Genomic DNA, 20,154 nt, shown 5'->3' on the forward strand with positions numbered 1-20,154 from the left:
CCAGGTTAACACTCCCAGCGTCTCCAGAGCCTGAGCTCACTCAGCACCACACTAACTCAGCTTCACAGCTTCTGGAGCAAGACTGGAGCTGATGTTATGACCACAGAGGTCTCAAAAGAATATATTAGCCAATTTTGGGGTAACAGCTCTTCACAGCTTAATTACTTTATAGTCCTTATTTTATATTCTACCAGTTACTTTGTCCTTTCGTTGTCTTTAACATCATATGCAATTCTCTGTCATTTCTTCCATTATTCCCTCTATCCTCTGAACTCTTCTGGTTTTCCTCAGTTTCCTTTCTACCTTCCTAATACTGCTTTTATTATCAACATAGAGACCTTTACTTGCAGTACTATAATTTTTTTTTTTCTCATATGTTGCTGAAACCATTTGGTCTATATCTCTTATTTTCATACTGAAACTACTCAGTCTGTATCTCTTATTTTCATTCCAGCTAGTTCTGAATGCTGCTATTACGCTATATGGCTGTTATTATTGTCTAATATTTTTTTAAAAGTCTGGATTTTGTCATTTTAAGTTGTTGACTGTTATTTAGGTCTCGTGTTGATTTGACTTCCTTCAAGCCCACCAATCATTTTTTCAAATTTTTTATCCAGTAGAAGTTTCCTGCTGAACCTCACCACTATCTGCATCTTTAGTGACACCTAACCAGTTTCCTTCTATTAACTCTGTTGGCTTGCCCATGCAATCTGTCTGTCCTACAGGTATATCATATAGCTTTGATTTATCATTATTTCTTAGAGTAACCATTTCCTAAAGTTTATTTTCAGAGAGAAAAGTGACATGATTTAGAATTAGCTTTACCTTAAAATTCAAGGACAGAGGTCCTCAAAGACAGTGGGAAAATCTATTGATTTCTAAATTACTTGTCTATCTTTATATTAATATTGACGTTAAATTAAAGAAAAAAGAAAATTCCATACTAGATCGTAGCCTGAACTCAGCACTCACTGAGCAACCATTTCAAAGTTTGCCTCGCTCACAACAAGAGGTGGAACCTTATGACCTTGGGAAAGGACATAGGTTTTTACCAATTAATCTGTGACTTTATGAAAAAGATTGCTTTTATCCTTACTGAAAATACCATCTTTAAGAAATACCATCTTTAGATCAGAAATGGATGTGATAGATTTCTATCCAACGTGCACTGAGAGTAGAATGCAGAGTAACTGGTGTTCTTAGACTTCACTAATGGGATATGGTTTATTGTAAATAGAAATAGTTATAAATGAAATATTCCCTATGAATTAATTTTAAAAACACAAGGCTGTGTTGTCTCTGGAAATTATTATACTGAAATTGCTAGTAAAGAATTTGGTCCACTCATCCCATCTACGTAAGCGTACTTAATGCTTTTCTAATTTTTCTGAGCCTCTGATTTTTGTTTTTCTGAGCCTGTGATTACTGTCATGTCCACTAGATGGACCTCATGAGATGTTAAACGCCCTTTTTTTTTTAATGGTCTAACTGAATTTTTATCTCTGTATGAAACAGTATTTTTCTCTTGACTGTACAAGGTTTTAAAAAGTGCACTGCAAGGCCCAAGTTCTTTTCTTACAGAGAGTGCATATTGGGAAAACAATACAATTGCTATTTTTAGTGAGGACGCATGATAAAATAGAAGTATGAAATTTTATTGTCCACCTATCAGTCTTTACCCCACCCCATTAACTTTTAAAAACTTTGAACAGGTACAATCAAATTTAACAAATGTAAAAATGTGAAGCATACCACAAGGGAGTATTCACAAAGGCAGAGTTCAGCATAGGGAGATTTGCTAGAGTTTTTTGGGTTTGTTTATTTTTTAGTTTGTGGATGGGAAGCCCTGCAGGGGTGGTTCAAAGCAGACACCTAAATGCAGTGATAAGAATTGTGCACTGCAGGCCTGTTTCTTTTTTCCCTTGGGAAGAAACAGCACCAGAACAGCTAAACCTGCCTTCGTGGGTGCCCACCCAGGTTCCGGCAGGAACCGAGCCCAGTGCATGGCCCAGCGAATGTGTGCAGCCTCCAAACAACCTCACGCACCTGCCCACCAGAAAGCTGGCGGTAGGTAGCTGACAGTGATCACATGTGGCTCTGAAGTAGTCACAACTTTCCCTCTCTTACCAGACCGAAGCAGAAAAAAGGCTGGGATGTTTGTGATGGAAGGGCAGCTGAGAACAGGGGGAAGAAGCGAAGCGAATTGCTGCATAAGTACAAGATGGTTAAGTCGCATTACTATTACAGCTCATAGGCATTGTTTGAAATTTAAAAAGCTGCTCTAAGTTACCCTTAAAATATTTTCCTGTTTAATATATTTTTCAACTTCATTTAATGTGTTTTATACAGTATTTTTATTACCAGTGAAAGTATGCATCACTGCTAACTAGGAGTGTGTTACTTTAACAGATTATTAGCCAAGTTTGTAGTCAACAGTGGGTCATCTACTGTTCTGAAACTAAAAATGGTTCTTCTGCTGAAGAAACATCTCTCCTTTCTGTTTACCCTTTTTGTATACACCCGGACTATCATTATATTGTTGTTTAGAATTAATAGTATTTTATTAATAATAAAATTTAAAGGATTGATAACTAGCCTTTAACATACCGTTAATTATATTTATATTGTTACATATTTCTGTGAAAAGCCAGCAAGTTATAAAATTGCACTAAGTAGAAAAAAAAAATCTTTGGATCAAGTAATTGGGTAATTCAAGTCTTTACCTGATAGTCACAGAAGTCAAACATTAAAAAGTTTTACAAAATTACAGCTAGCTACAACGAAGCTAGCTAGCAAGCTTTGTTGGGTCTGGGCACCGTATCTCCCATGTTCCCTCAGTTTCTTCTAGCATTGCCCTTACTGACATATATTTTAAGCGTTGAGCTGTATGTTCTTACCTTTCATTCTTAAGCGTTCATTTATCCAAAGAATAGCTCTCTTTTGTTTTTTTCATCCCACACTGAGCAGCAGAAGAGAATTGAAAGTTAGTCCATCCACTGTTTGCATTGATTCTGTTCACCATCTTGCAGCAATTTAGTAGCAGTCTGTACAAACAATTTTACATACCATATTTTCCTTAGTATTTTCACACTTCATGGAGATCATCTCAACAAAGCTACAAGATTGAGAGTGCCTTTTTCAAGTTTTTAACATTGAATGACTTCCTAAAAGGATAGCATTTAAGACTCCTGCAGAGAAATTTTTGTCTTGTGAGTGTATGTGCCATTTTGTTGCTGTCTTGTCAGGCATACTTTCCAGCTATCAGTGTATTTTTTTTCCTAAATTTTTCCCTTTAGTAGTGTTTCGAGTAGAATTTTCAGATGCTTCTAGATGTCAAGTAATATTAGAATATCTGGCTTTACATTTTTTACATTTTTTCTCAACCAGTTCTATTTTCTTTGTTATTAGCATTTAGTGACTCTTTCTTCTTACTGTCAAGAAAGCATTAAACTCATTTGTTTGCTAAACATCAAAGTACATTGTTACATTTCTACCTGTGGTTGTCCAATTTAGCAATTTTGAATGAGAACAACAGTGAACTTAATGGTCATTCTTTAGAGGGCCGGAACCTCGACTAGTGTAGAGTGACAATCATGTTATGCTGGTTAGGATCTGGTCCAAAACGTTGATATTCCACAAGATGGCAAAGCTTAGTTAAGATCATCCTTCTGAAGAATCTGTGTTGATAAAGAAGCAATACGATCTGGTGCATAATAATTGTAATCTCTTCCCTTCCCAACTGTCCCTGGGAAAAAAAGAGCTTTAGGAAACGTGCTCATTTCCTGCAATAAGTAGTCATTTAATTAAAGAACAAAAGTAACAGGAATCAAAAATGCTTGCAGCTGTGATTCTGTTAGACATTATATAAAAAAGAATGAAATTATAATACATTAAATTAGTTTTTAGAACATGAACTTAAGTGTTTTACAAACTAATTGTGGTAAGTTCAAAATGTCTTGTCAACGTAATACTGAATGACAGTGTGTCAGGTCCATTTATGTTAGAGGCCTTGGAATGGTAAAGCCTGTACATGCACAACATCTCCTTTTCCAAGATAGACTGCAAAACAGTTTAACAAAGTGTTAAAGGAGAGTAGTAGGTTCTTTCAAGTAGCTTTACTTCAGTCTTTTTCAGCAGATCATCCCACTCCACAGGCCATCACTCTTCTGACTTCAGAGCGAAGTACGTCTCTGGTGTTTCTTTCTGTACGTAAGTGCTGCAGACACTTCATCTGCAGAGTCCTTCTTTCACATAAACATCAAGGTATCCAGGGCTGAACTTTAGGGAAAGACTTATATATTCCCCGATGTGTGTTCAGCAGCAGTATCAAAAAGTAAAGACAGATTCTTCTCAGAAGAAAATTTCTATGGCCTGTGAAATCTAAGAGAAATAAGAGACATTTTTCAAACCACTTTGAAATTAAAAAAATATAATTTTTAAAAATTCTGTTAGATTAACAAAAATGTTTTTAAAAATACAGTATTCATTCTGTTTAAAGGTACAGTAACTTGAAGTCTTAATTTTCACCACCACATTTCCACGTCTATGCCATGACTGTAGGGCAGTTACAGTCCTCACAGCCCAGTCTAACCAGTTTACTGTTACTGGGGAGTGCAAGTGCAAATATAGGTGTGGGGTTGATTTGGGGTTTTTTTCTTTTAGGAATTAAGCCACAGTTTGTCATTGGTAGAAATATTCTTTATTGTGTAGTGATCTTGTTATTTTATAAGAGTTAAGCAATGTTGAGCTAATGCTTTGGAAAATATGAGGACATACTGTTGGTTTAATGTACAATAATCTTAAGAGTCTGTCTGGAATAAATACACGCTTGTTCTTTTGGCTGAGATACATAATTAAAGTCCCAATCGTTTGTAATGCCTTAGCACTAATTGTAAATGGTAAGCCTGTTTACTCTTAATATCCTGAACAAATTTCAAAATATATCATTATAATCTACTTAAACTGCCCAGGTAGCTTCAATTAGAGAAGGTATCTCTCACTTTCAGACTTAAATTGCAGCCATCCCAGGTTTTTTTCCCCCTATACTTCATTCTACCAATGCAGTGATGTCTTGCCATAACCTGTAATGTTAAAAGGACCCTAACAATTGCATGAACGCTCTAGAATCAATACAGCCTTTAGATCAGTGTACACTGCATTTACAACTCAAGTGTATTTGCCTAGACCATATTTTCATCGAACAGCCAAAGCTCAGTGAAGCTGGAATTGATTCCAAGTTCAGAAATAAGCATGGGACTGGTGAAGTGAACCTTCCAGAATGCGGGACTGCACACCGAGTTCCTTAGTACAGTGCTAGGCAACTTCCCTTAGCAGCCAGCACACCTGAGAATGCTTACCGAGATGGCAAGAGTACACTGTGCTCCCAGCAACTCCTAAAACTGTGTTTTAAGAGCAATTGGGCTTGCTCAAGAGACCTAATAGAAATTGTAGGAAATAACTGCTTGCTGTTTCAATTTTTCTCTAACTAACAAGGTCTTTTTGGAAGTAACGATGGCTGCGGAATCAGCCTCTCACATTTTTTCCCACTTAGAAAAGGGAAATGAATGTTTTCATGCATGTTTAAACATAGTGCCTGTCATCAGTGCTGGCAGATGAAGCAAGCACGAGACTGAGTAGGTTCACACTGGCCCCACCACTCAGAGAGTGCCAAGAGTCCAAACCAGTTCTGTCTCCTGCCCTCTCTGCTGGTCTGTCACTACGTGTGCTCGGGGGGTTGCACTCCTTCCACTAGCAATGGGACTGACATTCAAGGGATACTGAAACCTGCAGGCTCAACCCATTACAATAAATCCAGTTAGTCTTGTTACAGTGTGTAGAATTTTATATTTTTTAGCAGGGAGGTTGCAATGTTTGTGATAATAAGGTTGCACACTGAAGTACATTTAATTCAGAAACCTTTATATACTGTATTAAGTTGTTCATCTCCTTTAAAAAATTATATACCCTATATTTAATTTTTTGTCATAGCTTTTGAATCTTCAGTGCAAAGAATGCAAGCTGAGTGCTGTTCTGGGGAAGGTCTAGGGGCTTCTCAGTACATGCTAATCAAAGCAAAAAAAAAAAAATATCAGAAAAGCCAGGTTCTGGCCAGAAAGAGAAATACTTCCATTTTCTTTTAAAATAAACCTTCCTTTGCATATTCTTCTCCTACATCCAGCATGTAAGAGCAAAATCTACAGATTTAGGACTCAAGTAGACTGTTTTTAGCAGGTAGTGGAAATAAATAGCTGGAACACTGACCTTGTCAAATGTTTGCTTGATGCATGTACCTCCATTTCATTACTTTTGTATTCATTTAGCTCTTTCCGAATTGCTGCCTAGGAATTGAAAACAGAAGGTGGTTAACAATTTTGTATTTATAAGCATTGTAAAATACTGGACTTGCAGAGCAGAACAGGAGTTTTCTAAAGTAGAAATAATAGGTACTAGGTATAGCAAAGCATACTATGCCAGTGGGAATGCTGAATATTTAGATTATATGGATTGGTGATATGATGATGCTTATTCATTACTGATTGCTGCCAGGGTCACACCTGTCTAGAAGCAATTCTGACAGAATAAAACTACAGTGCTTATTATTGTCTATTTTAATAACATTCCAGTTAAAATTTATTAAAGATTAAGAGAAGTTGCTGAGAAATTGATCAGCTGGTCAACTGACTTTCATGGAATGTCAATGTGTGTCATTTTTTTAATAAAAATCAGACTGTTTGCCTTATCAGAACTTGCAAATACCAGTCCAGACTGTGTTGTCACCTGGATCCATAGGATTGTACAGTCATAAGTGAAGAAAAATTTTCTCTTTTGGTGCTTAGTTTAATGAAATTCAAGACTATAAAAGTGAGAGTATTCTTTTGTTTAAATGGCAACTGTGAGTGGTGTTTTCACAGATTCTTTTATATTTGGTACTTCATTGTTTAGCTATGTAAAATGAGGCTTATACCCATGTTCATGTTTTATATCAGATTTGGCTTATTAAAAGAAAAACGAGGAAAAATAATGTATTTGTCTACTCCAAAAAAGAAGTTTTTCAGTCACAAATGCAATGGTCAAACTCCTGACCCTGAATTCCTGACATGCCACCAGTATATGCATTGAACTGCATCACTTTCTTTTAGCTTATAAACCTGCCTAGTTAACAATATAAAAACAGTAAAACTAGGAAAAGCTTAATATTGATACGTAACCAGTACATACAAGGAAAATACAAAATCATTATTCCATTGATTAATATATAATAGGTTTTTCACCTTTTTAGTGAGCTCAGGAGAACAGCTACTGTAGTAGAAATACATTGTTCCTTTTCTATATGAGTCCTATAAAAACATTTGTTATACTTTTGACTGGGGAGACACTGGAATGGAGAATGAAGTGTTTGATCTCCACATCTCAGAACAAAGCAGTAACGGTGCCATATTTGCCATTTTACCCAGTAATTATCTCGGCATCCCTACTCATTCTGCTTGCTGCAGCCCTGAAACTTCAGAACTTACTCAGCAACTGTTCTATCTGGAATCATGCTGAACTATTTTTCTTACTACTCAAGCACCGAAATGTGAAAGTTAAATTTGGATGTAAATCAGCTATGTGGCAGGTATGTGATGGAACAAAAACGAGTATTTGTTTATGCTTGTGAAAATGTGGGATCAAGTGACTCCTTGAGCATTCATAGGAAACAGGAAAGGAAATATCTGCATGCTTAGAAACAGTGGAAGATATTTACATGTTTGGGACAAAACTTCCCAGTCTGAGGATAAATGTTAATACTGCATTGGCTGGAAGTGGTTTTGAGTTGCAGCCCTAAAGCAGTAAGAAAGATTGTATCCACCTTTTTTTTCCTGTCAGGCTGGGTAGAAGCCTTTATAGTCCCAAATAGGCATTTTTATAAATAGCTCTTTTTATGATAGTATGCATTGGTCAGTGTGGTTTTAGCATAAAAAATAATGGTAACATTTACAGAGATTAAATGTCCTGGAGGTTAAATGTCTTTGCAGAATCTGATGTATCATTCTAGACAAAGCAAGTAGAAAGCAGTAATATGTCGTTTTAATTATGTCAGTACCTTATCTGCTGCTGATAGTCTTGTCCATGGTTTATCTGCTCGCCTGTCATAGTCCTGTGCTTTTGCCACTTCCACGTAATCACTGAATCGAATCAGGATTTTTCTGTCTCTTAGTTCATCAACTGTAGGTCTCTGGTTAAGCTGTATTGAATAGTTTGGTAAAATAAAACTAGTGTTAATAACAAACATTTCAAACATTTTTTGCTTCCCATCTTAGCTGAGTGTGCATTTATGTATATGAAAATAAAACCCAACCCGTGGAAATTCCAGGGAAATACACAATCCTTCAGAAGATTTTTAGGAGAGTAATAATGGTTTAAATGGAGTTGTGGGCTACAGCACAGTGGCTTTATAATGGACAAAAGGGGAAAATATTTTAACCTGGATATTGATAAAATGAATTTATATTATGTAAATGAATCATAATGAATTTATTATGATTTATGTATAATATCATATGCTGTAGGGTGTTCTACTACAGTCAGCGGCGGATTGGCTGGATAAGGTTTTCAGGACTGGACCCATTGTAAGAATTTCAATTTGTCTTTAACAAGTTATCGCCATATTTGGCTTATAATTTCAGTCAGGATTCCTAGGAACAGAACAATAACAAGATCTACTTCTGATTCTGAGAATACCTTAAATGCAAAGAGAAATTTATTGTGGGAGCACACCTGGTGCTCAGCAGGGACTCAGCTCTACTACTGATTGCTACAAAGAATTAAGTAGTCCTTTTCTAGCAATATAGTTGCAAAATAAGCAGTGTGCAAGCAAATATCCATTTTCTGATTTAAAGCTTATATGTAAATATTCTAATAAGTCATGTAGGTGAGATAAAGTAGGTATTTTTATAATTCATATTACTAAATATCCCTGAGACACTGCTGAGGAGGATGTATGTTAAGGGAGTTTTTGTGTAATAATGACCTCTATGACTGGTTGATGTTATATTAGCTTTGCTAGATTTCTAAAAACTAAAAGAAGGTACTGCAAGATTTTACCTTTCTTGTCAGTCTCTGTTTGATTTCCCTTCTTTCTTCCTGTTCTGTTTGATCATTTCTTTCTGCGGAGAACATAAAAAAAAAAAAAAAAAGTTACTTTCCTCATGAGGAGGATTGGTATTTTCCAAAGTTCCAGGCAATAAAAATTAGAGTGCAAAAAAATTAGTGGCTGGTTGTTAGTTGTATGTTTTGTAAGTTCAGTACATCTCCCTGGTTCTCTATTAGAACATAGTTACCTCTCTGTAAGGACAACGTACTGGTGCCAGTGTCATCTTTTCCTGTGCTCTAAACTCCAAGGAGATTTAATAAAACAATAGCAGCCACACCAACTCTCCAATGGTATAAATTTTAGAAAGAAAATCAAAATATTCCATAATCACTTTTTTATATTGCTGAAGCCATTCATTGCTGTTAGATGCTGAAAAGACTCATTGCAGCAGCTCCAGGGAAAAGTATGTTCTTTCCTCTATAACTGTATTCTCAGGCCACATCTTTAGATGGTCACACTGCCACAGCAGTTATCTTTGACTTGCATGCTTTTTTTCTCTGATATTCGGGATGTGTCACTGACATTAGAACCTCTTTATCCTCACGGGGTTTTCTTTTGTAGCGTTCCTTTCTAACCTAAGCCAGCTCGCTTTTGTGTGTTGCGCCTATTAACATTCAAGCCGTGATAACTCCTACACACTGGGTCTAAAAATAGAGTGCTGTAACACTGTGTGAAATATATCCTTTGCCTTGGGAAACAAGTTAATGGCGTTTCTATTTCTAGTACTATCTGTTACTAAATTAAGGCGTGAGCCTATGACCTGACAAAGCTGAAGATCTAGTGAAAAATGTTTAACCATTCTGGGATTCTCTAGATGCTACTGTGAAGTTTATTATATGACTTGCATTAGGTATTTCCAGTGTTTAAGCACATGTGATTATTAATGTGCCTTGAAAAAACACTAGCACTGCAGATGAGTTTCCAAAATGATATTTTTAGTAATGACGTATTCTTCTCTCTTATTTTTATGCTCATTAGTTTACACTGAAATGCAATCGTAAGAATCTATTTAAAATAACGTAGTAGTGCATAGCCACAACTAGCTATAGTAGAAATGCAAATCAAATGAATCTAAAATGCTCTAATGTGCTATATTACAATTCAGTGTCAAGGCACACATTTAAAAGAATAGGACAGCTAAAATTAGTGCTCTGTCAGGGATGAACAGCTATTTAAGTCTGGAATGTTTAAAAAGAGAACAGGTTTTAAAAAGTGGAGCGTATTCCGAGATGTAGAGATACCTGCAAGAAGTTACTAATGCTTCATTCAGTTTTAATTCACCCCTTTTAGAGTAGATATTCCTATCTATATACTTTTATTCAAAGAGAATTTCCTGTGGCATAGTGATTTTTTAACATATGACTGTGATAGGCACTGAGAGAATACCTAAAGAAAAAACACAAATACACATTTCTGATCAAAAAATGCTTTTCCAAATTCATGTGTAGTGACCCATTTCTATGTGACGTTCTCTGAGCTTATTCCCAGCTTCCAGAAATACAAAAAATGATTCTTTTAGAAAAAATAAAATAAGATTTGATAGGAAATGCTAGCAAGGGCATTATAAAACTCAGGCGTTATTACAGAGACAACCCAGAGAGGTTTTTCCCATCAACATCACTCTGCCTACACTTAGATCCATTCATTAGTGAGGGCTGGTTTTATAAACCTCAGTAGAGAGACACTCCCAATTATGAAGTGCCATGTGCAGTACTGTAATTCATTTTGCTGCTCTGTGAGTTATTCAGGGAACTCTTAGCTGTGCGTGACACTGAAACAATTCCTGATGTTAAGAATGAACCAGGGATTGTACAGTGTGATTGAAGAGATGCTGCCTTTTTGAATGTGACTGCCAGCTTTCTGTTGAATACAGGAAGAAGACGTGTGAACACCTGGAACGTGATTTTAGTTCATAAGCTTTTCATGCTTTGTGGTAAACCAGCAGTGTTTCTATAGATAAAGTAAAGGACTTAGGAGATGAATAAAATTGTAAGAAACTGTTGGCTTTAAGTTTGCTTTTTAAGTATTACTTTTATCTCAGAAACATCTCCCTAAGGGAGATAAGTCATCACTTTTTGAAATCTTCCTGAGCTTTGTTTTAAAATAACATAGTAGTTGCACTTAGGCACTTGCAAAATGCTTCTGATTTTGACAGAGTAGTACAAATGTGAATTATTAGTTCTTAAACAGGTTTGGAGGTAGCAGTGCTTCTATTAGGAGTATGTATTATGAACATCAAAGATGTTAGGAAACTTACAGTGCAACTGTACAAACCCTTACAACCTGGAGGAGACTGCAGTGATTTCACTGAAGGGCGTTTACACCTAACACCTAACAAGAATGTCGATATCCCTATTAATAAAAAGAGACTTTACTAATTTCTAAATTCATTCAAAACTGAGACTAGAGTTGTTACATCTGTCCAGCCTTTTAAGATTACAACTGACGCAGCTACGTGATGACCTTAGCTCTTTACAAGATACCTAGCCTTTTATATTATGGAAGAGGTAAATAAAATAGAAGTGGTTCTGATCTCAGCCAAACCTGTATAAAGCCTGAGCAACTAAACTGAAGTCAATAAATTTGCTCCGTGCTGGGAGCTCTTTAAATAAGATAGAAATCTAGACCAGTATGTAGCTGGCATTCAGGACATATCTTTAATTCTGCTTTATCTTCTTTCTGCTTTATCTCTCTCTAAGCTCATTATATGAATGTATTCAAACTTTTTTATTATTAAAGATGGTCAGTTTAACCCAGATTAAGGATGTAACCAGCACACTCCAAAAAGTAAATATAAAGGAACAGATTTTTTTCAGTAGAGATCAGCTCTTCCTTAGCCAGGAAAAAACCCAAAGGAACAGATTTTGAGAGATCTTAGGTACTCACTCTTGAAAATCTGGCCCCACATATTTCAGAATCTTGGGTTAATGCTTTTTCTTGTCTCTTGTGGTACATGACAGGTGAAGTTAGGCCAAGTTCATCCATTCACATTTGCAAAGAATGTGTCCTGTTTCTCATTTAGCTATGCACGTGTTAGGTACATCTAATTTTACCGTGTGCAATGTATGCATTGGAGGAGTACTGAAAATACTGATAAATACAAGTTGGCTATGGAATTCCTTCGTGTTCAAACTGAAATTAAATCCCCAGTAACTTCAGTGGCAAAAGCATAAGGTTTTTTCTATGAACTACTAAGAAAGTTCTGAGACATTAAATTTAGGTAACAAAATGTAGATAACTTTTTTATAGCAAATTATCATCACATTAATAATTAAATATTAATTAAATAGCACAGGCAGCATTGCTTGTATGACAAACTTATGTGGCTTTATGTTTTATGATTGTTTAATGAGAAACAAACTATTGTTCACATTGTTTTTTGTCATTCAACACTAGATCATGAAAATAACAGAAGCAATGTACTTTTCCTTCAAGCAGATGGTCTCCCCCTTTCTCTTGTTTGCAACTCATAATGGAGCCAATTTCAAAGCTCTCTCTCACCTTCCCCTAACTTAGAGGATTCCCAGCACTTGCAAGGAAAGGAATTATGTTCATCACTTCATTGAGCCCCAGGTCAGAATCTTTAGGAAAAGAGTTGCAAGTTTCTGTCTTGTGTTTATTTTGAGAGATGTTGAGAACATTCCCCTGTGGCAGCATCTATAAAAGGCCTCGAACTGTCCCTCTAATAAGTATCTCAGAATGATCTTTCTTTGACTTGTCTTTGGGAAGATCTTTAATCATATGAACAAAGGTACTTGCTAGGAGAATCACACCTCTGTAAGGATGCTTTCTCCATTCCACTTTAGCCTTGGTGGCATTCAGTGTACAGTTTGCCATTGACAGTCCACATCTTGAAAAATGTCAGTCCAATTCTCATTGCACTGTGTGACAGTAAAATTGTATTCCTCTCTTAGACATCCGTAACAGTGTAATCAGAATGAAAACTATTTGAAAGTGTAAATTTGAACAAGTCATTCTTTCCTGGACTAAATGGCATGCCTTTATCAAGTTGTAAATTATGATTCCTGCAGTATTTGAAACCCAGGACATGTGAAAATTTAAAACTTTTAGGTACAGAAAATAATTTGTCTATTTAAAAATAACATGTTCTAGAAATGCAGTCACTGGTTTCAATAAACACATATAAAATACTTCAGGAAAAAAATACTCACGTTTAAGTATATTTCTTCTTTCTAGCTCCTCAACAGCAGGTCTTTGGCTGAGTCGCCTGCGGAAAAACACCAAAATCACATTTTGTACCATGCCTGTTCTTTGGAAAGTCTGCAGTATTCTCAGTTCTGGTTGGTGTTTTCCTTAGGGAGGGGACTACACAATCCCTCTCCAGGACAGAGGAAGAAAAAAAAATACAAGAATCTTGGCACGAGAATGTTTTCTTCTATTATTTTTCCCAAATGTCAGCAATGCAGGTAGAAGTTCTCCTCTAGTTTGCTCTGCTGTCAGTGAAATGCTCCCTCAGAACGTGCATCCTTTTCACCATACTTTCCAGACAATCAGTTGGAACCAGTGCTCTCCAACAGTTAAATTCACTCTTGTGAGGGTATTTAAGGTGGTTATCAAATGAGTTTCACAGTGATCTTCTGTAGCTATCGTTGCCTCTACCTTTTAATCTCACATAGCAGTGGGCTTCCTTTTTTCTAGTAACACTAGTGGTGCATCCTGACAAAATGCAGACTTGCCAGAAATAAAGCTTTCCTGTGGTTTCCCGACTACACATCTAACAGACCAATCCAGCAGCTCTCCTCCTGCCTGCTGAATAAAATTCGTGTGCTGCTCACAGCCTCATGCTGTCTGAACGGAGTGTCTTATGCAGTTTCACCTCCCCTTTTCAGTAGTGCTGCTTCAGGATTGAGTCTTCAAATCATATGATCAGTGCCATAGCGATTTTATTCTGCATACTAAATGAGACTTCCCCACGAGACACTGCTAATATCTGCAGAGAATCTCAGGTAATTGAGCCCCTCCCCTAGGCAGACACACACACATGCTGCATTTGCTAGCTTTCAAGTAATAATCCAGCAAGCAGATCGGAAAGAGTTTATGATGCTTTCTGGCCTGCGTCCTGGCAACGTTAAGGATTCTCATCATCTCCTCTCCAGCAGATGTTGCCAAGCCAGAGATGAAGTTACAGAGACAAAGAAATGCTCAGACCAGGGACCACACTGCAAACCACTGCTGCAGTAGTTATCCCTCTACTGTGTATAGGAAGTAAAGGAATGATTATAAAGCGATGCTATAACAAGATCTACATTTTGTCAAATATACAAGAGATGAAATAATGAAGTAACTGTTAACAGCCTGTAAAAGAATTCATAAAAGTACCCGATTCTAATTGCTCCTTGTTTTTTAAGCCTTACCAAATATAGGTTCAAAATCAACTCTGTATTCATGTTATCAGACCAACAGCCCAAAATATGACTGCAACTCCTTATCCTTTTTTAATTAATTTCCCTGATGTCACTGGGAAAGCTCTCATCTTTGGCAGTAGGAAGGTATCACAACTACTATACCAGATTCACACCAACAGAAAACTTAAGATGATGAACTCTTGTGCTTAGAAACACCTACAGTCTAACTCTCGTTCCTCCTACCTAACATTTTCTATCACCTAAGGTTTTTCTCCTGGTCTCTGGATTTCTTTTTGGACTAATGAGTCAGATACTCCAGCAGTGGAAGTTGCAATAATCCAAACGGAAATCCAAACAGGAATGATGCTGAAATGCCCTGCTAAAGCCTTTAAATATGTAATTTTAATTCCTGTTACCCTTGGGCTCCTCCCTCCTCAGTCATTTCCCTCTATGTCTCAGAAATGATACAACTCTAGCTAGGTTTTGTTTGAAAGAGATTAATGTGCATTTTATAATATAAATCAGGGAAGAATGACTGAGAGAGCTTATCTGCAAATTAAAGGTCCAACAGACCTGCTGCTCACATGCCTCTATCTCAAGCCATTCTTAATTACAGCCCTTCCATGCGAGATTTATAGATTCTCCCAGAATCTGTACATTAGATTTCAGAGGCCCCTTTTAAACTGGGGGATTAAAAGCCTAACAGAAATGATTACAGCAGTGTGAGAATGCATATGTATATGAATGCCCTGTATAGCATGTATATATGTATAGTTATGTATGATGGTTAATTATTTAAAACCCCGTTTCCTTTTTGGCTTTGATAAATACATGAGACGTGCATAGGGACAACAACATATTTCTGTGCACACTCTCAGCTTTACCCACAACAGAAGGAAAAGGTGCAGGTATACACAGGCATATATATGCACGAGAAGGCATTGCATTTTTTTTTCCTGAGTTTTTCAGACATACGGACCATACTTCCAAGCTTTTTGTCATAGTCACGAAACTAGATGTGGACTTTTCTTCAAAATAAAATTCTAACAGGATTTTGGGAAGCTGGGGATAGAGTAAAAACACCAAATACAGCGAGAGTCATGATCAAACAATGAGAAGTGGCAACACAACTGACATTGTTGCTACCAGTATGTAGCGACATTTAGTTTGTTATTTTTTCTGTTCAGGAGAAGCCTCTCTCTGCCCAGAAATCCCTTTTCTTTGCTTTCTCCACTGTGAGAGCTGTGCTACATGGTGGCTGGGCTCCGGGAAAAGAGGAAATGGCACAAGTCGGTGAAGGTGAAGGACTCCAGATGCCTCCACCAAGGGCTGCTGATGGTAACGAGGGGAAGCAGCTGTGAGCCCGGCCCAGCCAGGCGAGCGAGGGCCGGGGGGGCCACGTGTCTCTGCTGAGCTGTGCTGGCATAAATCAGGACTGAGAGGCCTTTTCTGCAGAAGGGTCTTTTCTATGTCCGGTGAGGAGTGTGCCTGCTTGCAGAGCGTGTTGCCTTTCCTGATTATCTGTCATAGCAAGAAACTAGTTGCTGCTGTGGGTGTTGACTGTGCGGGCAGAGCCCGTCCTGCTGCTTTGGGAGGATGGAGGAGGGTGCTTCATCCCCCCACAGGGGTCTAAGCAGCCCCAGCCACACTTTATTTCCTCAGAAGGGGACTCGCGGTCCCCCTTGATACTGCCAACTTCCCTCAAAACTTGCCTGCAGCCAGGCTCAGAGCAAGATAAGGACAAATACATTTCTGAAGGTTCCTGTCAGGTCAGCAGCTCAACCTAGTGCAGGGGAAGATGCAGGTTACCCCTGTCAAAAATGCATGTCCCTCTTGAAGGGAGCTTTTAAATTAGAAACTGTTTCAGATGAGTTTGTACCCCTGCTTGGGTGACCTCTTCTCTGGGCAACAAGTGCTCAACTTTGGATATTTAATTCGTATTTTTCTCTGAAGCTGTTAAAATGTGAAATCCCTCCTCTGACAGAACCAGAAAACACCCCCTGTGCGTCGAGCTCAGTGGGTTTCCTCAGAAGGTGGCTGTCGGGCCCTGCGGAGAGGCAGCGCCATGGCCTCAGAAATGCCGCCACACCTCAGGGAAATCTGGCCCGGGAAATGGCGGCCAGCTCGCCTCACGCGGTTGTTGGGGAGTGCAGGCCAGGAAGCGGGGACTGAGAGACTAAGGCTCTAGAGGGGGAATGCTCAAATGTCCTATGTTTAAAGGAGACAAACCCCAGCTGAATAATGATTATCAGCAGACTGCATCACAGCAGGGGAGCTGGTGTGTGATCCCAGAGGATGAAGCAGGCACCTGCCATGAAGGAACCTTTGCAAAGGCTAAAAACTGAACGCTCAGCGGACTGTGGATGATGTCCGCAAGCTTTGCACAGAGGATTTTGTATTATAGAGCTGCAGGACATTTTGAAGCAGAGTCCTCGCTCATTTCTCCTGGCTTCAGTAAAGTTCCTGCACCTGAGTGTGGGCGGGTGCAGGGCTCCACCTTGGGGCTGGCCTGCACCCAGCCTGGGCACCATGCTGCTCTGCAGCTCTGGCTGTGGGAGCCCTTTGAAGGTCTGAGGTGGGCATGAGGCTCCAGTGCTGCTGCAGTGCAGATGGGGACATGGCTGGGTAAGTCTTGTGCTTTCTGTTTCTGTTGTTTTTTCACCTGCGGACTCAGCCCCACATGGGACTCACCTCAGTGAGGTGACTGTAAGCTCCACTGGGAGCACTAACGTAGTGCACCACTTCTGTTGTGTCACAGTAATGGTTTCTTTTCAGTTGATTTAAATTTAGGTATCTATTTCTTGCTTTTGGGAAAAGCATCCAATTATGCTGTTGTGTTCTTGGGTGATATTAAAATCTAGGTTTGGGTATTTTTGTACTGTCTGCTGAGGCAAGAGTGCCCTCTGAGCACCTCTGCAGGGCCAGCTCTTTTTGGAAGGGCCTTGAAACTTCCTTGAAAACTCTCAGGTAACTCATGGGCAAGTCCTATCTCTGTCCAGATCCCCTATGGTGTAAATGCATGGACTGTCACTGATATTGCTGTGGTCTCATGTTAAGAATATCCACTCCAGGAATTGCCTTCCCCATTAGCTTAAACCGAGGGATACCAAGAGCAGAAGTAAGGAGAGCTGAGCTGGCAGCACCTCAGTCAAGGCAAGTGCAGCTGCCTCAGGGAAACCGAGCAGAACTGGACACACCAATGTTGTTTCCCTGTAAATGATGTTTGGATACAGTTCAGACAGAGTTTGCTGTACATGTGTCAATGATGCTGCAATTTTGGATAGAGACCAAAATCTGAATATTTTCTCATAATGCTGAAGCAATCACCATAAGTTGGGGGGGGGGGGACGGGGGACGGATGATGACACACAACACTACACAAACAGTTATTTCTTAAATTCAGAAAAATGATAAAGCTTTTGTCTTATTGCTGTTCTGTGCAAAGTGAGCATAAAGCTTCAAGCGCCAGGTGTTCTTCAGCTGTTTGAAGTTTAGGTAGTGTTCTGGGGGTATTTTCAGATTACCTTTAGACTGTTTTCTCCAGTAATTTGGTGTCAGAAAGGTAACTGGATAAATTTACATATTGCCATCTCTCAGAAGCCAAAAACTTTGCCTGTTCTTGTGTCCTCTGCAGCGTTACTCCTGAGGGTGAGAGGAGCAGGTCACTGCAGGTTAGCTCAGTCACCTGTGGCTCGCCCTGAGAACACCCTGCCGGTACATGTGCCGAGGTCTCGAAGTACTTTGGGTGCTGAGAGCCTGCATGTGGCCTCAAGATAGTTGTTTTCTCTATGCAATGGGCACATGGGAATCCTGTGACATTCATGAGTGCTCCATGCTGGCTCCGAGAGGAGCAATAAATCTATGAGTGTTTGGTTGTTTCCCTTGACGTACATGTGCGGTGTGTGATTGTAGCAAAATAGGCTGCCCAGGGTGATAACGAGTACTGCCCCCACCAGCCCCATGCGTGAGGAAGTCTCTGTTGGCTGGTCTGGTGGAGTGGGCTGCAGCCCTCCGCTACAGGAGTTGGGTTTGAGGTCCTGCTAACTAACATCTTTGACGCATGCACAAGTGCAGACGCTGGAGTCGGCTTCCAGGGGAAAAGTATTAATTGCTTGTCCCCTCTGGAGCAAGGTCACATGCTCATGAGCCCAACACCTCTCACATGTGCCTGTGACTGCTGATCAATAGATCAATATTTACTTCACACAGTCAGACTGTCTCCTTCACATTTAAGGGAATTGATGTCTTGGGAGCAGCATTACACCATGGGTGATAGTATTGGACTGTTACAGGTGACTGAATCCTCAGCAGTCTGAGGATTCATGTGTCACTAGGATCCCAGGGTCTGCTATCAGATGGGCAATTCATCAATATGTCTTAACAAGCAGGAGACGCTGCCAAGTTCTCTGTCCTCATAGTTAACCTTAGAAGTGTCTGTTTTGCCCGTTGTGGGAACTGCATCACAGCAAAGCCACAGTAAGCTGAGGGCTTGCAGGTGCGGGCACAGAATAGCTGATGAGAGACAAATTTGGGACAGGTACAGCCCACCTGTATGTATATGGGGCTATGCTGGCTTCCCACACCTCAGACAGTCCTTCCTTTCTAGCTCCTCTTACTAGTCTACAGCCTCACCTGTATGGCAGACCCTAGAAAGTATTCGGCAGAATCCAGTGAAAAAAAAAAGCTCACATTCTTGGTTTACAGGGTTTCTTATCTGTCCTCCAAGCGTGTTCCTTTGTTTCATAAATACATTTTTGCACAGTGTTGCACAGTATCTGTATGTATGATTGTCATAAAACTGGATTTCTTTTGGATTTGTAGTTGAAGCCAAAAGACATACTTTGGAATCCTGTTTCTGCTCTTACTTAGATCCATGTGATTTGGATAGTTTTCTATAAAGGGAGGGGTAGACTGGGTAGACTTGGACACGTGCATGTGCCTGTGGACTCTAGACTGACAGGTGAGCAATCGATCCAGCCATCAGTAAGCGAGCTGTAGCCAGCAGCAATTGCATTGATTGTCTCTTGTGACAGGTAGTTCTGCAGATGGAGTTGGGAAGGGGGGGGTGGGAGGATCACTCACGTGGGAGAGCTCCAGTCCAGGCCAAGGGAGGAGAAATGGGAGTGCCCTGTGCTTGTTCCTCATAAAGCAGTTTGTGTCTGCTGCCCATCAGGAGGCAAAGGCTCAGCCTCTTAAATTGGCATCTCTATTACTGGAACATCATGTTCAACAAGAAGTTTATTTTCATCCTTCCTATAAGTAGCTTTGAAGACTGTGTGTGCCAGGGCTTTGAGTCACCCACACACTGCGCTGTGGCAGTGCAGTACTGCTTGCAATGTACAATTATGGGTAGTAGTAAATCCTTGATAGGAGGTACTTGCCTTTTACAGTCTATACAAAATTAGAAGGCAGACACTGAGACATAAACTTCTTTTTACCCCAAGGTAATTCTGGAGCATGTAAAAAGTCGTAGCTGAGTGACGTGCCAGCATTTACCATAACAAGAGCAGTTGCTGCCATTCTCTGATAGTAGGAGGCTAAAGAGCAGTATGAATAGGGTGAGTTGGTATGGTAGATTATGCAAGTTGCATGCAAAAACTTTACCGTTTTAAAATTGCCCCATATTTGTGTCTATGTTCCTTCATAAACTGTTTT

At 39.2% G+C, this 20,154-nt stretch overlaps 1 protein-coding gene across 2 annotated transcripts in view; it reads right to left on the bottom strand.

Moving 5' to 3' along the window:
- Positions 1-3,775: 3,775 nt before the first annotated feature.
- The window catches only part of PHACTR3 (phosphatase and actin regulator 3), a 115,189-nt gene continuing 98,810 nt past the window's right edge, over positions 3,776-20,154 (bottom strand). For both annotated transcript variants that reach the window (XM_074843226.1, XM_074843227.1), the window contains exons 9-13: positions 13,306-13,361; positions 9,085-9,146; positions 8,084-8,224; positions 6,262-6,338; positions 3,776-4,380 (exon numbers count right to left, since the gene is read on the bottom strand). In XM_074843226.1, coding sequence (XP_074699327.1) covers positions 4,365-4,380; positions 6,262-6,338; positions 8,084-8,224; positions 9,085-9,146; positions 13,306-13,361 — 352 coding nt within the window. In that variant the 3' untranslated portion in view covers positions 3,776-4,364. The remainder of the gene's footprint in view (positions 4,381-6,261; positions 6,339-8,083; positions 8,225-9,084; positions 9,147-13,305; positions 13,362-20,154) is intronic.

The sequence above is a fragment of the Strix aluco genome, chromosome 17 (assembly GCF_031877795.1).
Source record: "Strix aluco isolate bStrAlu1 chromosome 17, bStrAlu1.hap1, whole genome shotgun sequence".
NCBI lineage: Eukaryota > Metazoa > Chordata > Aves > Strigiformes > Strigidae > Strix > Strix aluco.